At 43.8% G+C, this 18729-nt stretch overlaps 1 protein-coding gene across 1 annotated transcript in view; it reads right to left on the bottom strand.

Annotated features, from left to right (window-relative positions):
* Positions 1-1032: 1032 nt before the first annotated feature.
* Positions 1033-18729, bottom strand: part of ARVCF (ARVCF delta catenin family member) — a 50387-nt gene continuing 32690 nt past the window's right edge. Inside the window, exons 5-12 of the mRNA XM_015823590.1 lie at positions 14110-14237; positions 11615-11765; positions 9015-9207; positions 6351-6462; positions 5387-5477; positions 4931-4984; positions 3407-3498; positions 1033-1137 (exon numbers count right to left, since the gene is read on the bottom strand). Coding sequence (XP_015679076.1) covers positions 1036-1137; positions 3407-3498; positions 4931-4984; positions 5387-5477; positions 6351-6462; positions 9015-9207; positions 11615-11765; positions 14110-14237 — 923 coding nt within the window. The 3' untranslated portion in view covers positions 1033-1035. The remainder of the gene's footprint in view (positions 1138-3406; positions 3499-4930; positions 4985-5386; positions 5478-6350; positions 6463-9014; positions 9208-11614; positions 11766-14109; positions 14238-18729) is intronic.

The following is an 18729-nucleotide window of genomic DNA, read 5'->3' as shown; positions in this document are numbered from 1 at the left end:
CCTACCTACCTACCTACCTACCTATCATTTATTTTTTATCTATCTATATAGTTTATCATCTATTTTCCTCTGTCTCTCTCTCTGTACCCCCTCTCTATTATCTATAATCTCTCTCTATCTGCTCTCTCTCTCTATCTTATATTATCTTATCTTATCTAATCTCACCTCACTTTATCTTACCTTACCTTACCTTGCCTGACCTTGCCTCTTATCTATCTATCTATCTATCTATCTATCTATCTATCTATCTATCTATCTATCTATCTATCTATCTATCTATCTATCTATCTATCTATCTATCTATCTATCTATTTTAAATTGGTTTTAATCAAATTTTTAGTAGAAGCGGCCAAATTTGAATATTTATTTTTAATCATTTTTAAATTTTGTATTGTTTTGTATCATTGTTTTAAACTGGCTGTAAGCCGCCCTGAGTCCTCCGGGAGAAGGGCGGGGTATAAATTCAATAAAATGAAAAAAAAATATCTATCTATCTATCTATCATCTATCTATCTATCTATCTATCTATCTATCTATCTATCTATCTATCTATCTATCTATCTATCTATCTATCTATCTATTTATCTATCTATCTATCTATCTACTGTATCTATCATCATCTATCATCACAAAAGCAAAAGCACTTAGACTTATAGACCGCTTCACAGTGCTTTACAGTCCTCTCTAAAGGGGTTTACAGAGTCAGCCTCTGTTGTCCCCCCCCAATAATTTGGATCCTCATTTTACCGACCTCGGAAGGACGGAAGGCTGAGTCAACCTTAAGCCGGTCAGGATCGAACTCCTGGCTGTGGGCAGTCAGTTAGCCTGCAATGCTGCATTCTTAACCCCTGTGCCCCCAAGGTCTCTCCGTTGCCTTCTTTACACATCTGCCTCTGTCTCGAAAGGAGCCCGACCGACGGGGAGAGAAAAAACAAGCCACGATGTGAAGTCATGCTGAAACGGAGACAAGTTAATCACCGGGGCCAACGATTGTGGGGGAAAAAAAACAACCACGAACCTACCATACATGCAATGTTAGACCCAGGAGTCAACAGGCTGGGGTTTAGAATCTCGCGTGTCCACCAAAGTCACCGAAGGCCTATTGCTCCTGTTAAGCGTTTTCCTATTTGTGTCATTCTGCAGCGGGGTGAGGGGGGGTGGGTGTTAAAGAGGCAAAACACACAACAGATTAATCGATTAAACGGAACCAGCAAACGCACACGTTTGTTCAAAAGGTCTGCAGGAAGCATTAGTTGCTGAGACAGGGAATCACGAGAAAGAGAAATGGAGGATCCGAGGATCTGTGGCTGGTCTGTGACAAACTTCAATCGTAACTGGGAAGGCCGAGCAGATCAGAGGAGCATGGCTGACACGCAAAACGTGGCTGGATATAGGTAGTCCTCAACTTACGACCGCAAGGGAGCCCCAAATTTCTGTTGCTAAACGAGAGTTAACTGAATCCCTGCAGGAGTTAAGTTAGTCACACGGCTGTTAAGCGAAGCCGGTGTCCCCCGTTGACTTTGCATGTCAGAAGGTCACAAAAGGGGACTTGCGTGACCCCGGGACGCTGCAAACCGTCATAAATACGAGGAGTCGGTTGCCAAGCATCCGGATTCTGATCACGTGTCTGCGGGGGAATGCTGCAACGGGGCGAGGGGGCATTAAAAAGGCAAAACGCAACAGGTTAATGTGTGGAAAAAACCGGTCCTACATCACTTTTTTTCCAGTGCTGCTGTCACTTTGAACAGTAAGTCGAGGAATACCTATATTCATGAACAAATACTGGAAATCAACAGCATTAAATTCCCATGTACACGTGTGCATGCATCGGAATAAGTGCTAGACTTTTCTGTGTTCCCACAGTGGCTGTAGCCAGTTTAGCCAGAGAGCGAAATATGGCATAGACACCTCACCAATATTTCCTGCTTGGTGGACACCAGACCAAATGAACACTTACAAAGGGTTGGGCCACGAGTTCAAGGCCGAATGTGGTTGTCAGCCTGAGAGAGGTTGCACATACCAGGTTCGACACAGAGAGTTTGCACCTGATATTTGACCCATATTTGACCTATTTATAATTTGGGGGATGATTCTGGGGGATAGATAAGATGCCGTGGCAAATTTTCTATGAGTGGATTACAAAATAAATAAAATAAATAAAATGAAGTAAATAAAATGAAATAAATAAGTAAAATAAAACAAACAAATAAATTAAAAAAAATAAAAAATGAAATAAATAAAATAAATAAAATAAAATAAATAAAATGAAATAAATAAATAAATAAAATAAAATAAACAAAAAAATAAATAAAATAAATAAAATAAAAAATGAAATAAATAAAATGAAATAAATAAAATGAAATAAATTAAAAAATAAAATAAAATAAACAAATAAAATAAACAAATAAAAATATAAAAATAAATAAATAAATAAATAAATAAAATAAGTAAAGTAAGTAAAATAAAATAAAAAAATAAATAAAAAATAAATATAAACAAATAAATAAATAAATAAATAAATGAAATAAATAAATAAATAAAATAAAATAAACAAACAAATAAATAAAATAATAAAAAATGAAATAAATGAAATAAATAAAAAATAAATAAAACAAACAAATAAATAAAATAAACAAATAAAATAAAATATAAATAAATAAATAAATAAAATAAGTAAAGTAAGTAAAATAAAATAAAAAATAAATAAATAAAAAATAAATATAAACAAATAAAATAAAATTATTATTATTATTATTATTAATTGTATTTATATCCCGCCCTTCTCCTTTCGGACTCAGGGCGGCTGACAAATGATAAAAGCTAACATATTACACCTAGTTAAAATTTGATTAAAATGAAATATTTAAGAATGTCAAATTTAAAAGTAATTAAAACCCCTATAAAATCCCCTAGGCCAGTCCCGCTTGCTGGAACAACNGTTCCAGAGGGTGGGGGCTCCCACAGAGAAGGCCCTCCCCCTTGGGGTCGCCAGCCGGCACTGTCTGGCCGACGGTACCCTGAGGAGACCCACTCTGTGAGAGCGTACAGGTCGGTGGGGGGTAAAAATAAAAATAAAATAAATAAATAAAATAAAATAAAGTAAGTAAAATAAAATAAAAATAAATAAATAAAAATAAACAAAATAATAAAATAAAATAAAATAAAATAAAATATATATGAAGAGTTTGCCCCTGTCTTACAAGGAACAACGCCTTCCTTGCAACACTGTGATTGTCAGAAGTGTGCCGTGAAGACCACCAGGAAATGGCTTCCTCTCCAATTCATCTCAACTCCTAGTGATGGCCGCTTAGAAGCGCACACATGCTCTGTCTTACTCCTTCCTGCAAATGCAGGGCAGACCAAATATAGCTTTGGGAGGAAACGGACTCAAAAGAAAACTGCTTACCTTTAGTGGTTCTTTCTCCGAGGCGTCTCCCATGTTGTCGTTGGTTTTGTATTTCCGCTCCTTGTCCCGGTGATCGATGGTGGAGTAGCCATCTGTGAGGAACAGAAGCTGGTTGTAAAGAAAGCAGTTGCCTGGCTCAAAATGAGCACCATTTCAACTTGGTGAAAGCCCTTAGAAGTCATCCAGACAAGAAGCACCAATCACGAGTGTCCCAAAGGTGCTTTTCCAAGAGGCAACTGGACTTTCTTGTTTTTCTTAAAAGTCGTTTCGCTTCTCATCCCAGAAGCTTCCTCAGCTCTGACTGGATGGTGGGGAGTGGAAGGATTTACATTCCTTGCAGACCGCTGGTCATTTGCATCCTTTTAGAGAGTCGTTGAGGCCACCTGGAGGTTTACCTGGGTCCTCAAGATCACCTGAGTGGTGCAAATGGATGTGGAGCCTTCTTGGCTACAGGATGTTTTCTGCCTTGGGTCCTTTCACTGTTGGGGATGAGTCTGTCAGAACTGAAGAAGCTTCTTGAGTGAGAAGCGAAACGTCTTCAAGGAAAAACAAGAAAGTCTACTTGTCTCCTGAAAAAGCACATTTGGGACAACCACGAACTGGAGGACTGAGAATCTCCCTAGACACCAATCATGAGTACCTTTATTGTAAGTTTACACGTCTGAAAGTGCTTTTCTCCACCCTTACTTTCACAAGGGGGTCCCTTTAGAGATTTTTTTTGCCCTGCCTCATGTCTCCTGTGGGCTAAGCTGCCTCTTATCTAACTGTTGCCTGATCACCTTCTCCTCCTTCTCCACTATCACCCCCATTACGAAACCTCTTCAAGTATCAAGATTTTGCCCTGGGCAAAACAACAGATTTGTCTCTAGGAATGCAAACACAGCCCATGATGTGATTCATAGTGGAAGGTTTGAGGCTTATAAAATGGCTTGCAAAAAGGATGCTATTGCTGAGAACCTTGTTACAAGGAGACCTCAACTAGAGGGTTAGGTTGGAGATTAAGGAAGATTTGCTAGAGATAGGCCAGATCTGTTATCAGTGACAAGGGGAAACAAATATACAGTATCTTAAGCTCCAGAAACAAGAAAGTCCCGTTGCCTCTTGAAAAAAGCATCTTCGGGACAACTATGATCTGGATGTTTGAGAATCTCCATAGACACTTAAGATCCAAACAAAAACAGCTGGCTCAGATAGACACCTCCTTAATTCACATGAGTACAAGGGGCGAAGGCTTAGTTAAGCATAGTCAGATTGGCAAGGTCAGGGGTAGGCCACCTTGGCTCTTTTATGACTCGTGGACGTCAACTCCCAGAATTCAGGGAGTTGAAGTCCACGAGTCATAAAAGAGCCAAGGTGGCCTACCCCTGGCCAAGGTTCTGCTACTCTTAACTACCATGTGAAAAGACACAAATTGGGGAGGGATGACAGTCATTCTGCTGAGTAAACGTCTCCCGGAGAATACATGAAACTCCAGAATTGACTACAGCATCAACAGTGACTGGGATAGGTTTTATCCACCATTACCTGGTCCAAGTTCATCCATTGGAATCATATCCCGGCTTCCGGTCTTCTCGTTATCTATAAAAAAGAAAAAATAGAACTCGGTTTGTATGGGATCCAAGTCCAAGACATCATTCTTGAAGATTGGGGAGTGCTGATTAGGGAATGGCCTAGAAAACATTACCCATAAAGTGATATAGCAGTAGCACTTAGACTTATACAGTGCTTTATACAGCCCCTCTCTAACTGGTTTACAGAGTCAGCATTTTGTCCCCAACAATCTGGGTCCTCATTTTACCGACCTCGGAAGGATGGAAGGTAAAGCCGGTCAGAATCGAACTGCTGGCAGTGGGCAGAATTTTCCTGCAGCACTGCATTCTAACCCCCTTGCACCACCAGGGCACAGAAATGCAATTAAATAAATAAAATCTCGTCTCACTTGGACCCAGTCGCAATTATGCCCTTGGGAAGAGGACAGACCTTGACTTTTATCCACCAGAGGCAACGTGCTGTCATCATATCCAGATTTACAAGAGGTGCTTTTGGATCCCTTCGCAGTGGCTGAGGCAGACTAGAACATTTAAAAAAAAAAAAAAAAAAAAAAGGTAATTATCAGCGACAGAGCAGGAAGCAAAATCCATGCTGAAAAGCAGTTGTGAAATACGCGCTTCGAAAAAAAACCTCTCTCCCATTCCCACAACCCATAGCTGGTTTCTCTAGGACATGATAATATTTTCCCTGCACCTGAGAATGCAGATTATAAATGCAGATATACTTTTATCTCGTCCAATGATCTTGTGGAATCCGGATCTCCTTCACGTGGGAAACGGATTGTTGTAAAATTATTTTGCAGTATAGCATTCTGTTTTTATTTGCCCATGCAAAGGAATGACTATGTTGCAGGGGCCAATGTGAGCTCAATTCCTATCTGTTCGTTCTTTCTTTCTTTCTTTCTTTCTTTCCTTTCTTTCTATCATCTATCTGTCCATCTATCCATCCATCCTTACTTGCTCTATCCATCTTTCATCTATCTATCTCTCTCTCTCTCTCTCTCTCTCTCTCTCTCTCTCTCTCTCTCTCTCTCTCTCTCTCTCTGTCTATCTATGGTATCCTGCCTTTATTGTTTTTACAAATAACTCAAGGTGGTAAACATATCCAACACATCTTTCTCTTATTTTCCCCATAACCGCCATCCTGTGATGTGCATTGGTTTGAGAGAGAGTGATTGGCCCAAAACCACCCAGCTGGCTTTTATAGCTAAGGTGGGACTAGAACTCACAATCACCTGGTGATTGGCCCAAAGTCACCCAGCCGGCTTTTATGGCTAAGGCGGGACTTGAACTCACAGTCTCCTGCTTTCTAGCTTGGTGCCTTAACCACTAGACCAAACTGGCTCTCAGCTCTTACTGCGATTCTCAGCTAGAGACTGCATGGGTTTCCTTACCTGGAAATGAGACTTATTCCAGCCTTCCTTTTGCAAAACATTCCTTAAATCTTTGTAGCTCCAGGTCATTTGAAGAACGTGAGAAGCTGCTTTCATTTCTCTGGAGGACTGGCTGATTTGGAAGAGGCGGGAGAGGAAATACACAGACACAAAAAGGAAGCCAACACACATCAATTGCAGAGGAATTGGTCAGCCGTATCTGTACAATTATTTCAAAGAAGTCGCTTCCTGGCTATTGCAGGACATGGTGGAAGCCTTCTATGGGAGTCTCCAAGGGAAATCTGTCCTGATTCGCACTGTGATCCCTGAGACTGATAAAGCAAGTCTGGATAGCTTCATCAGATAAACTAAAGTTACCACAGATTGTAGAAGACAACTTCCTTCTATTGTCCTCGCTGAGGACAACTGAAACCAGGAAGAACCCATCACTTGGGAGCTCTCTATGGTCCTTGATTTCCATGGCCCTTTCAACTGAATGGGGAGCTTGACTTCTGCAAGCATCAAACCACCCACAAAACTGGGAGTTTCTCATATTTATCCCATAATTAATGTAGTTATGATCAGGGGTCCTTGGTTCTCTCCGAGCTTGGTTGTTTTCTCGCAAACGTTTCATTACCCAAACTAGGTAACATCGTCAGTGCTAGTTTGATGGTGTTACCTAATTTGGGTTATCAAACGTCTGCGGGAAAACAGCCAAGCTCGGCGAGCACCGAGGACCCCTGATTTTAAACCTGAGCTACAAATATTCTCCTTTATCATTCATTTTTAGGATGCTCCGATGGTGGTGGAAAGATCAGGGAAGGATTGCCCTCACAAGATGGATGGCAGCTTCTGGGAAACATCTGCTTGGTCAACACAGGGAAACTGATCAGATAAGATCGGTCTGTATGAATGTGTGATTTATCCCTCTGTATGAATGTGTGATTTATCCCTCTGGGCCAATTACAGGAATATGGATTATGCCCTGTGAACTGTGATGGTGAGCTTCTGGTCTCAGTGTGTCAAAATTTCAGAAAATGTCTAACTTGACTTTGGTGATTTGTCACCCTGACCCCCAAACCAAAGAGAAACAATTCTCTACCTTCTTCCCCATCTAGGCCACCCTGAACAGTGGCACTCGATGCCAATGCCTGCACATCCGCCCGTTTATTTTATTAACAGTCTCATCCCTGCTTTCCGTATCTCTGCATATTCACGAAGGACGAGCATCTCCTTGTTTGCCAATAAATGTCTGGATTTGCTTAAAGGATGAGGCTTGATTCATGCGTGCTCAACGCTGACACAGAAAGCCAGGGGATTGACTGATGGTTTCATCTTATTGACTTTGCCTCAGTGTCCACTCCAGCTTATGGCAGATTTAAAGATGGGTGGTGATGGCGTGTGTTTTAAATGCTCATCTGAAAGACAAGGGGGGGCTTGCTTCTTAAATGCAAAAGACCACTGAGATTTGGGGTTTCTTGTTTCAGGACCATCCATCTTACAAGCTTGGGATGTTGCAACTCAGCCAGAGACTTTCGGCTTCAAAAGCTAACGGACTTAGCAGAGACGGCTAAATCCACTGCTTTAATTCAAGAAAAGAATCCAAACCAACTTCATTTCTACTTGGAAACCGCTGCTGGGCTTTGTGCTTCAGGTGGGAAAAAAATAAATCTAAACTTTGATTTTGGGTTTTGCTGATCAGGTAGGTTTGTTGTTATAGAAATGGCTAGTATATATTATTATGCAAAAGTAAAAAGTTGAGGCTGTATGTAGATACATAGAACCTTATTCTATTACACTATATTATAGAGTATAGAACCTTATGATAGACAGACAGACAGAGAGACAGAGAGATAGAGAGAGAGAAATGACAAATGATATAGATAGAAAAATAGATAATAGATACAGATATATCATAGATAGATAGATAGATAGATAGATAGATAGATAGATAGATAGATAGATAGATAGATAGATAGATAGATGATATAGATAGAAAAATAGATGATATAGATATATCGTAGATAGAAAAATAGATGATAAATGATATAGATAGAAAAATAGATGATATAGATATATCGTAGATAGATAGAAAAATAGATGATAAATGATAGAAACAGAAAAATAGATGATAGATATATGATATAGAAAAATAGATGATAAATGATATAGACAGAAAAATAGATGATAGAAAGATATATGATATAGAAAAATAGATAAATAATATAGATAGAAAAATAGATGATAGACAGACAGACAGACAGATAAATAGATATCCTATTACACTAAAAAGAGTTGGAAGTCATTTTTTTTTCTTTTCCCCTTCTCCCCTAAACTTTTCCATCTTTCCTTTTTCCTCCCTGACTTTCTCATTATTTTCATTTTATTTGTATTTTATACTTTGATAAACTAATAAAAACTCCTCAATCTGAGATGTTAAACTATAATTGTACGTATCACTGGTGCGAAGAATATCAGAATATCACTTTTTTATGTATGGACTTCAACTCCCAGAATCCCCTAGCCGGCCAACTCTTGCTAAGAATTCTAGGAGTTGAAGTCTACACCACATCCGGTGCCTGAGTCTAGGAAACAACAGAGCAGATGATGTGATTAAAAGTCACCTCCTTATATGTCTTGACATTTTTGGTACATTACTGGAATTATTTTTTTGCAGATACGAACCTGGATTTGCTGATAGCCACCAGCTTCTGAACGCCTTGCGTCTGGATCAGGGACCGGGCATTTTCAGAACTGTCAGTAATAATTTCATGAATAGTGTTCAGGACGGCAACTATTGTGTCCTCTTCAAGGTTTTTTGAAGATCGCTGTTGCCGGCTCGGCAAGTTTCTTACCAGTTCCCCCATGGCGTAGCTACCTGAAAAAAATTAGAAGGCGTGTCTGCCATTGCAAACCGATTTTATTAACCTGAAAAATAAGGCAGCTATAGTTAAAGGTAGAACCCCTACAGGTAGTCCTTTGTCAGGATAATAATTGAATAGCTAAACAGCTTATGTAAAGATGTGATGCAATGTGGATGATGCAATCGTAGGAATGACTCAGCGGGGGTGTGTATCCCTTTAAGAGCCTGAGTATAAAAGGGAAGTTTTTTTGCTGGATTTTTCTCTCTCTCTCCTCCGTTTGACTGCTGTAATTGCTGTTTATTGGAGTTTGCTGTTTCATCACATGTATCTATCTTATTTCTATATTTGTAGATATTGTGTGATAAACCACATTTAATTACAAACCACTGTGTACTGCATTTACTCCTGGGTTACCTCAGCGCAACAAGACTGTGCATGCTCTGACATCCTTGATTTGTGACTCTTCATTTAGCAGCTGTATAAAGTTACGACGGTGCTGAAAAAAAGGGGACTTACAACCGATCGTTGCTCTTATGACAGCAGCAATGTCCCTGCAGTTAAATAGCAAGATTTGGGTGTGGGCAACTGGTGTGTGTTGACAAGGGCTGCATCGTGCTGAGGTCATGTGACCTTCCCAGTTGGGTTCTGACATGCAAAACCAATAGGGGAAGCCAGATTCACTCAATGACTATGTGATCTGCTTAACAACCACGGCAAAAAAGGTCATAAAATCAGATTACTTAATGATTGCTTCACTTAGCGACGGAAGTTCTGGTTCCAACGGTCCTTAGTCAAGGACTCCCCGTACTTGCAACATGAGTTCATTTTCCAGCATTTCTCTTGAAAATGTCAGTGAGGTTTAGAACCATTTTAGGATCAGAAGTTTGAAACAGATTCCAGGAACCTCCACAAGCCCGCTGCTTTTTTTTTTTTTTTTTGAACAAGCCTCACGTTTTTGAGATCCATCAGCTAATTTGCGTTTGGCATCAAACTCATTTTTATTAAAAATTTTTGCCCATCATAAAACAGCGTACGATTAACCTTTGTTGTTTGGTTTGGGGAATTTAGCTCTCTTCTAAATTTCACTGCAATTAGCCCAATTAAACTACACGAGTCCTGGTGGAATACTAGCCATTATGCATTTATTTCAGCGGGAATGGCGGTCGGTTGCTTAAAGATGATCGACGTTGTGATTTTTTTTCTCTCTCTTTTGATTTTTAAAAAAAAGGCTGGTAGGTCCGATGATATTTTAAAGAGATGCTCCAGATGGCAAACTCAACATGGGCAAGACCAGAACACAACCAGGATCATATTCAATAATAATAATAATAATAATAATGATGATGGTGATGATGATGATGATGATGATGATGATGATGATGATGATGATGATGATGATGATGATGATGATGATGATGTTGGAAGGGACCTTGGAGGTCATCAAGTCCAACCCCCTGCTCAGGGAGGAAACCCTATAGATCAGGCATGTCAAACTGCCGGCCTGCAGGCCGGATGTGTCACGTCAAAACCACGCCCACCCCATTGCCGGCAATGGGGGAAAAGTTGTGATACATCGCGTGACATCACATGACGTCACAAGTTTGACATGCCTACTATAGATGAATGGCAAAACTCAAAATTGGTTATCTGTAGTCCGTTCCGGGTTCCAATAACATCTCACCTTATCTTTGAAGAATATACATCATTCACCTTTTCTTTCTGCTTCCCGTTCTTAAAACGACTGTATATTTGACTGTGGGGAAGCCTTGGAATCCACGTTTTAAAGGATTCTTGTAAGCCTATCCCAGAGGTAGGCAACCTTGGCTCTTTTATGACTGGTGGACTTCAACTCCCAGAATTCCTGAGCCAGCATGGGGGAACTATGGCCCCTTCATGACTCGTGGACTTCAACTCCCAGAATTCCTGAGCCAGCATGGGGGAACTATGGCCCCCTCATGACTCGTGGACTTCAACTCCCAGAATTCCTGAGCCAGCCTGGCTCAGCTTGGAAACCTCTCCCTTTCCCCTCAGCATGGCTGGCTCAGGAATTCTGGGAGTTGAAGTCCACCAGTCATAAAAGAGCCAAGGTGGCCTACCCCTGGCCTATCCACACAAAACCTCCTGACATGAGGCTTAGGAAAGAAACAAAAATTATTCAAGTCTTACTTCCAAGAACACTGGATGGCTGGATACCATCAAAGCTGACACCAGCCAGAGCATAGGACAACTCAAAGAAGCAGGGCAAAGATTGGAAGATGGGGAGAGACCCGGCCCGCAGAATTGCCAAGAGTTGGACTCAAAACTGAATGGGTAATGTCATCATCATCATCATCATCTAAGCATCAGCAATTAACTTGCTGAACTGGAACGCAACGGGCAGCCTTGATCTTGCACGCACCACACTCCCCTTGCAAAACTCACCTATGAGATCCTTGTTACGGCGGTCCATGGAGAGATTCCGTAGGGCTATGGATACCGCTCTCACCACCTTGTCTGAATCTGACTGGAGGAGCTCCACCAGGACCGGAAGTCCTCGTTCCTTTCGCACCGTCGCCCGGATGTACGTGGACCACTTATTCGAGAAGGAAGAGAGAAGATTAAAAGCCAGCCACTCAGAAGGCGTCATACCTGAATCTGCAGAGGAAAATGAGCTGGAACGGGACCCTATGGAGGTCGAGGGAGAGGTGTCTGTGGCTTCAGAGGAACGTGGGGAAGAGCAGGCCGAGGCAGGCCAGGGCCTTTCTGGATTGGGACAGGATGAACAAGAGAGACAGAGTTTAGGCGATGAGCAAGGGCCACCCCCTCCTGATCCTAGAGCACGGAGAGTGGAGAGAAGGAGGGAACAACGCGGACAGGCTCAATTACTCGGGAGGAGAGCATCCCGCCCCTCTCCACAAGGCATACCTGAGACTGAGACTTAAGAAGACACTGTGGGGAGGGGCATTTGTCGGGAACAAATGCTGATTCCTTGGAGTTTTGTGTGCTGTTGCTGATCTTGGAAACAACTCTCTCATCTCTTGTTCTGTGTTGTGATTTCTGCTTGGAAACCCTGAAACTCTGCCCATTGGACTGGCTGACAAACTTGATTTGGTGTTCAAAGACCTCGGACTGAATTGTGGCTTCTCTTCTGAAACTGCTCAGGCCAGCTTGTATTTCCACAGACTCATTAGGTTTTGGATGTACGTTTCATCCCTTGTTATCTACATGGCCTTGAGTAAATTACTCTTCTAATCTAACTGTATGTGAAACTACTTGCAGCCAGAGGCTGCTGAAGGTGTGTGTGTGTGTGTGTGTGTGTGTCTTACTTTGTTCTGGGGCTTGCCCGAAAAATGGGAGCATTTGGGGGGAAATTGGAGCAAATAAAGGGCGGTTTGAGCTGCCAGTTGACTCTTTGGCCTCTGTGCTGTGTCCTGGGTCATCACAGAAGGGTTACCAGACTCATACAGAAACTTAAACGGCCAGATTAATCTGTATTCTGGAAGGAACGAAGGCCATGATAGTGTTGTAGAACTTCTAAAGACCAAAGCTTGGGAAAGTGGAAGTGTGTCTCTTGGGAGAGCCGATGGCTTAGTGTCTTTTATTTCTAAATGCAATGTTACGGTTCTTCCTAGCAAAACTGATCAATGGTTGGAAGAGTGAGTCACTTCTGTCTGAAATGAGTAATTTCCCCTGGGTGCTAGAGAATGCTAATAGACTTCTCCTAGGCCTTGTGGTCTAGAGGTCTTGGCGTGTAAGAGAGGAAGGAAGATGATCTTGACAGAGATAATTGTCCAGATCCATTATCCAAGGGACAAGGGGAGAACGTGGTTTACAGACGGAATACGAAGAGGTTAGGCACAAGCAATTCGGGCAGACACCTTCCTAATTCACATGAGTATGGGGTGGGTGGGTGGGTGGGTGAGTGAAGCACGTTCAGACTTGCAAAGACTCTTGTCACTATAGCCAATATCGTTACAAGTACTCTTGGCCTTGATTTGTTGGGCGTGACATCCATTTTGCAGTCTGACTGTACTAAAACGAAAATTTGCACGTTGCTCAAGTTGGCTGTTTGGATCAGGTTGTAGGCCTTGGGAAGAAGGGAAGGGAAGAGGAGGGGAGCATAATGGAAGGGGAGGGGAGGGAAGGGAAGAGAAGCAGAGGGGAAGGGGAGGGGAAGGGGAGCAGAAAGGAAGGGAATGGAATGGAATGGAATGAAAGGGAAGGGAAGGGAAGGGAAGAAGAATGGAAGGGGAGGGGAGGGAAGGGAAGGGGAGAGGAGCAGAAGGGAAGGGGAGGGGAGCAGAAAGGAAGGGAATGGAATGGAATGGAATGAAAGGGAAGGGAAGAGAAGGGGAGAAGAAGGGAAGGGGAGGAGAGTGGAAGGGAAGGGGAGCAGAAAGGAATGGAATGGAATGGAATGGAAGGGAAGAGGAGGAGAGCAGAATGGAAGGAGAGGGGAGGGGAGCAGAAGGGGAGGGGAGCAGAAGGGAAGGGAAAGAACCAGCCAACCAAGTAAAGTGAACTCTCATGCTCCCGAAGAGAAAAGAACAACTTGCGTGTGTTTAATTTAGTAAGATGGACCCTGCTAACTGAGTGGTCCATGGCTCTAGAACGTTTGATCCACACTATTATAGAAAGAACCTTGTAGTAAGTCTAAGGTTGACTTATTTCGAGAGTATCAAGTGAGGAGAGCTTGACTGAACCTGGATCTCTAAGAAAGGCGGCTATATTCTAATGGCATTAAACTTGTGTCTTCTCAACCTTGGAAACTTGGGAGACACACAGGGACTTCAACTCCCAGAATTCTCCAGTCAGCGTAGGCTGGGAAACTCTGGGGATTGAAGTCCACCTCTCTTAAGCCTGCCCGCACGTCATTCAAGCAAACGGAGGAAATACATTTCCACGAAAAATAGCCCAAACACCCAGATTTCACTCACGGTCCAGTTTCCTGCGCTGAGATTCTGGAGGGCGCCGGCTGCTGCTTCCAAAGTATTGAAATTCTGACTTTCGGTGAGAATGGAGAGGTAGAGCCGCACGACTTCGGGCTGGTAAAGCAACTCAAAGCCTAAAAAGATAAAGGAGGACGTAACATTTAAGTTTTGACTCTGGCTTCTGCGAGAAGAGCGGCGTTAGCTTATTTGAGGGAAACAACCCTTTACTGTTCTGTCCCAAAAGTGTGGGACTTTTTTTTCCCCAAAAGGCAATTGCACTTTGCTTTTACTCGAAGATGCTTTGCTTCTCTTCCAAGAAGCTTCTTCAGTTCTGATTTAATGGGGGTGGATGGAAGGATTTATATTCTTTGCAGTCGTCTGGCTGTTAGTACTCTTTCTGAGAGCCGTTGAGGCCATTTGGATGTTTATCTGTATTCTCAGGTCGCCTGAATAGCGCAAAGGGATGTGGAATCTTCTTGGAACTGCTGAAAGGACTCTGTTGTAAACTGATTGAACAGTCCTCTCTCAACAGAGGGGGGGATACGATGCCACCTCTCTCCTGTTTACAACACCGTCTTTTCAGCAAATAATAATAATAATAATAATAATAATAATAATAATAATAATAATAATAATAATAATAGCAGCTCTAGTTCGTTGATTCTGAATAGAGCTGAAGTCTTTCCTTGTGTGGCCACTAGGTGGCCATCGAGGAATCTGAAAAAAAAAACCAACGAGCCGTCCCTGGAAGGTCAGACGAGAAAGAAGGGAAACGTGAGCCAAAATGCAAAATGAAGGACTAAGTGATGGGAAACCAACTTTTAAATACTTCACCAAATAAAAAGACAAGATTCCAAATACAGACACAGACACGGAACTGTCGTGTGTTGGAAACCTGCCCCTTCCAAATGAAACCCTCCTGTAATTTCACAGCCTGGCGAGCCGAATTGGTAAATCTCAATTCGTCATGGATTCCAGACAGAATGCAGTGCTTGGAGAAGATATTAAGGGGCAAAAGTCCTCTTGCACACAGAATATCATCCTCGGAAAGGCAAACAAGTAGTGTAGGTCTTCCTTCCTTCCTTCCTTCCTTCCTTCCTTCCTTTCCTTCCTTCTTTCCCTCCACCTTCATTTCTTTCTTGTTCTCCCTTCCCCTTCCTTCCTTCCTTCCTTCCCTCTGCCTTCATTTCTTTCTTGTTCTCTCTTCCCCTTCCTGCCTTCCTTCCCTTCCTCCGTCTTCATTTCTTTCCTCTCCTCCCTTCCCTTTCCTTTCCTTCCCTTTCATTTTTTCCTCATTTCACTTTCTCCCTTTCATTTTTCCTCTTCCCTTCTCCTTCCTTCCTTCTTTCCCTCCCTCTCTCCGCCTTAATTTCTTTCCTGTCCTCCCTTCCCCTTCCTTCCCTCCCTCTTCATTTCTTTCCTCTCCTCCCTTCCTTCCTTCCCTCCTTCCCTTTCATTTTTTCCTCCCTTCCCTCCCTTTCATTTTTTCCACTTCCCTTCTCCTTCCTTCCTTCCCTCCCTCCTTTCATTTCTTCTTTCTGTCCTTCTCTCCCTCTCCCTCATTTCTTTCCTCCCTTCCCTTCCCTTCCCCCTCCCTCCTCTTTCACACACATTCTTTTTCTCTCCTTGCTTTCCCCCTTTCTCTGCCTCTCTTTCTTCCCCTCTCTCTCTTCCCCTTCCTTCCTTCCTTCCTTCCTTCCTTCCTTCCTTCCTTCCTTCCTTCCTTCCTTCCTCTCTCAAAAGTACCAAGTGTCGTTTTCTTTTCCCTTTCCTTCAAATGCCAACCACGGTCTTCCTCCCTATCCCTCCCTCCCAAGGAAACCATCCAGATAGTCTGCCTGGCTACCCTGTGAGGGGTTTTAAGGGACACGTGACAGGCTTTTTTGGAGCCCACAAAAGAGCTGAAAGGAACCGTCCCCTTTATTTCTGATGTTAAGGAATGAAGGCCGCTGTTTGGGAAGATAAAGAGGAGCAGGAAGCTGTTGCCGGCCACCTCAGTGTTCTTTTTTTGGGGAAGGCAATGATCAGATAAAATATAAAAACAGAATCCTCCCCCCCCCATGCAGTTCTGGAACGCAGGCCCTTTTGTTTGATTTTTTTTTCTAGTAGGCGTCCTCGGTAGAATAGCAGCAAATTGGCAGAAATGGAGAAGCTTCGGTGGAATAATCACCGTCTCCTGACACATTTCCGACGGAGAACAATACAATCACGAGCGCACAATTGGCTCAGTGCTCAGCCAGCTTCCCAATTATGTGGTGCACTGGGGAGCCTGCCCCGTTCCCAGGGTTTCGCACGACCCTCAAGTTTGCTTTGTGCAACACGCTTTACTGGCCCTTCTGCTTTGTGACAACGGGCAGATGACCCGGCTGACCGCTCCAATCCAGTGGACGAAGGGCCGGTGCAATGAATTGGGAGGAAAAGCTTGGACAAGACAGGGTTCCTAAGCCTTTGGCTAACTCAGTGGTTCTCAACCTGTGGGTCGGGACCCCATTTGGGGTCGATCGACCATTTCACGGGGGTCGCCAAGCAAGGCTGTCAGTCCGCCATTTTTTTTGTCCGCCATTTTTCCCCCCTTTTCCGGCGGGTGCCTTACCTCCCTTGGGCTGGGCCAGCTGGTCGGCCTGCTCCGTCTCTGCCGCTTGCCAGCTACGCCTCGGCCGGCGCAGGGGGCAGAACCACGCATGCGCGGCGCTCCCGGGCAGGGAAAGTCCTTGACTTACGACCGGTTTAGTCCTCGACTTACGACCGGTTTAGTCCTCGACTTACGACCGGTTGGGGTCGCGGCATTAAAAAGGTTGAGAACCACTGGGCTAACTCAAAATATAAGAATGACAGAGCTGGGAGGGACCTTGGAGGTCTTCTAGTCCAACCCCCTGCTCAAGGAGGAGACCCTACACCAGTGATGGCGAACCTTTTAGAGACCGAGTACCCAAAAACTGCCCCAATCTAGCCCTTGTTCCACTTGGCCCCCTGTTTTTCCATTTTCTGTTTCAGTGTGTCATGTCCAATTCACATAGAAACACCCCAGTGGCTGTGAAAACAGTTTCCTTTCCTCCTCTTTCTATCTTCAAAAGCTCTCAGCACTTCCTGGTGATAATGAGCGTCTCTCCGCAGAGGCTGCAGCTTTGATGTCTGCACTACCAGAGGCCTCCGAATGGAATTCATTACACGGAAGCAGTCCCAGGGTGTCAACCACGGGGCTGCCGGCTGCAGGTCTTAGAAGCAAGGGAATTTGGGGAGGCCTAGATTACCTCTCTTGCCCCTCCCCACAATGCAATGCAACGTGACTTCCCCCTCCCCACAATGCAATGCACCATGGGCTAGAGCAGAGGTCTGTGGACCGGTACCGGGCCGTGGCATGCCAGCAACCGGTCCACACAAACAAGCAAAGCCCCATCCGTGAGATGCAGGCAGGACACAAAACCACACACCCTCCAGTCCACGGAAAAACCTCTCTCCACAGAACCGGTCCCTGGTCCCCTCCGAGCTAGAGGACAGCAGGGACTGAGGTCGGGAGAGACCTTTTTCCCTGCGGTGGGAACACGAGGCGGTTTTTCCAGCTGCAACATTTCCAAGTTCCTTTTGCAACCAGCTGGGGGATCCTTGGCACAGGCTTGCTGGGAGGTTTCTACCAGGTGACAGGTGACCAAGAAAGAGGTGGATGGCGCGGCTCGTTTTTTGGAGCTGGGAAGGTTATTCCGATAGCGATAGAAGAGCATATTTGAACGGTGAATTTCTGAGCTTGGCGGCGTTCTTGCAGATGTTTCATGACCCGACTAGGTGACATCATCAGTGCACTGATATTAGCTGGTTGGGAATGAAATTTCTGCAAGGAAACATCCAAGCTCAGAGAATATAAAGGACTCCACAATCCTCCTTCTTCTCCTCCTCCTCCTCCCTCCTCTCCACAAGCCCCACTCCTTTCTAGCACTGATGATGTAACCAAGTTGGGTCATGAAAGGTCTGCAAGCAAGCTCAGAGAGCACCAAGGACCCCACAGTCCTCCTCCTCTTCTTCTTTTTCTTCTTCCTCCTCCTCCTCTTCTTAATCCTCCTCCTCTTCCTCTTCCTTCTCCTCCTCCTCCTCCTCTCCATAAACTTCTCCCTTCTAGCACTGATGATGTAACCTAGTTGGGTCATGAAAGGTCTGCAACAAAACCATCAAGCTCAGAGAGCACCAAGGACCCCACAGTCCTCCTCCTCCTCTTCTTTTTTTCCCTCCTCCTCCTCCTCCTCCTCCTCCTCCTCCTCCTCCTCCTCCTCCTCCTCCTCCTCCTCCTCCTCCTCCTCCTCTCTACAAACCTCTCCCTTCTAGCACTGATGATGTAACCTAGTTAGGTCATGAAAGGTCTGCAAGCAAACAACCAAGCTCAGAAAGCACCAAGGACCCCACAGCTCCTCATCTTCCTCCTCCTCTTCTTCTCCACAAGCCCCACCCCCTTCTAGCACTGATGTTACCTAGTTGGGCAATCAAATGTCTGCAAGAAAACAACCAAGCTCAGAGAGCACCAAGGACTCCACAGGTTATTCTGAGTTCCGACAAAAGGCAGAGGATGGGATCACACGTGGGCTACTTCATTTGCAGCTCCAAATACACTTCTCTACCCCTTTCCACCTTCTCCTCTTC

This window comes from Protobothrops mucrosquamatus, unplaced genomic scaffold, assembly GCF_001527695.2.
Source record: "Protobothrops mucrosquamatus isolate PMUCROS unplaced genomic scaffold, P.Mucros_1.0 scaffold1924, whole genome shotgun sequence".
Lineage (NCBI taxonomy): Eukaryota > Metazoa > Chordata > Lepidosauria > Squamata > Viperidae > Protobothrops > Protobothrops mucrosquamatus.
This window is presented reverse-complemented; position numbering and strand designations above follow the sequence as displayed.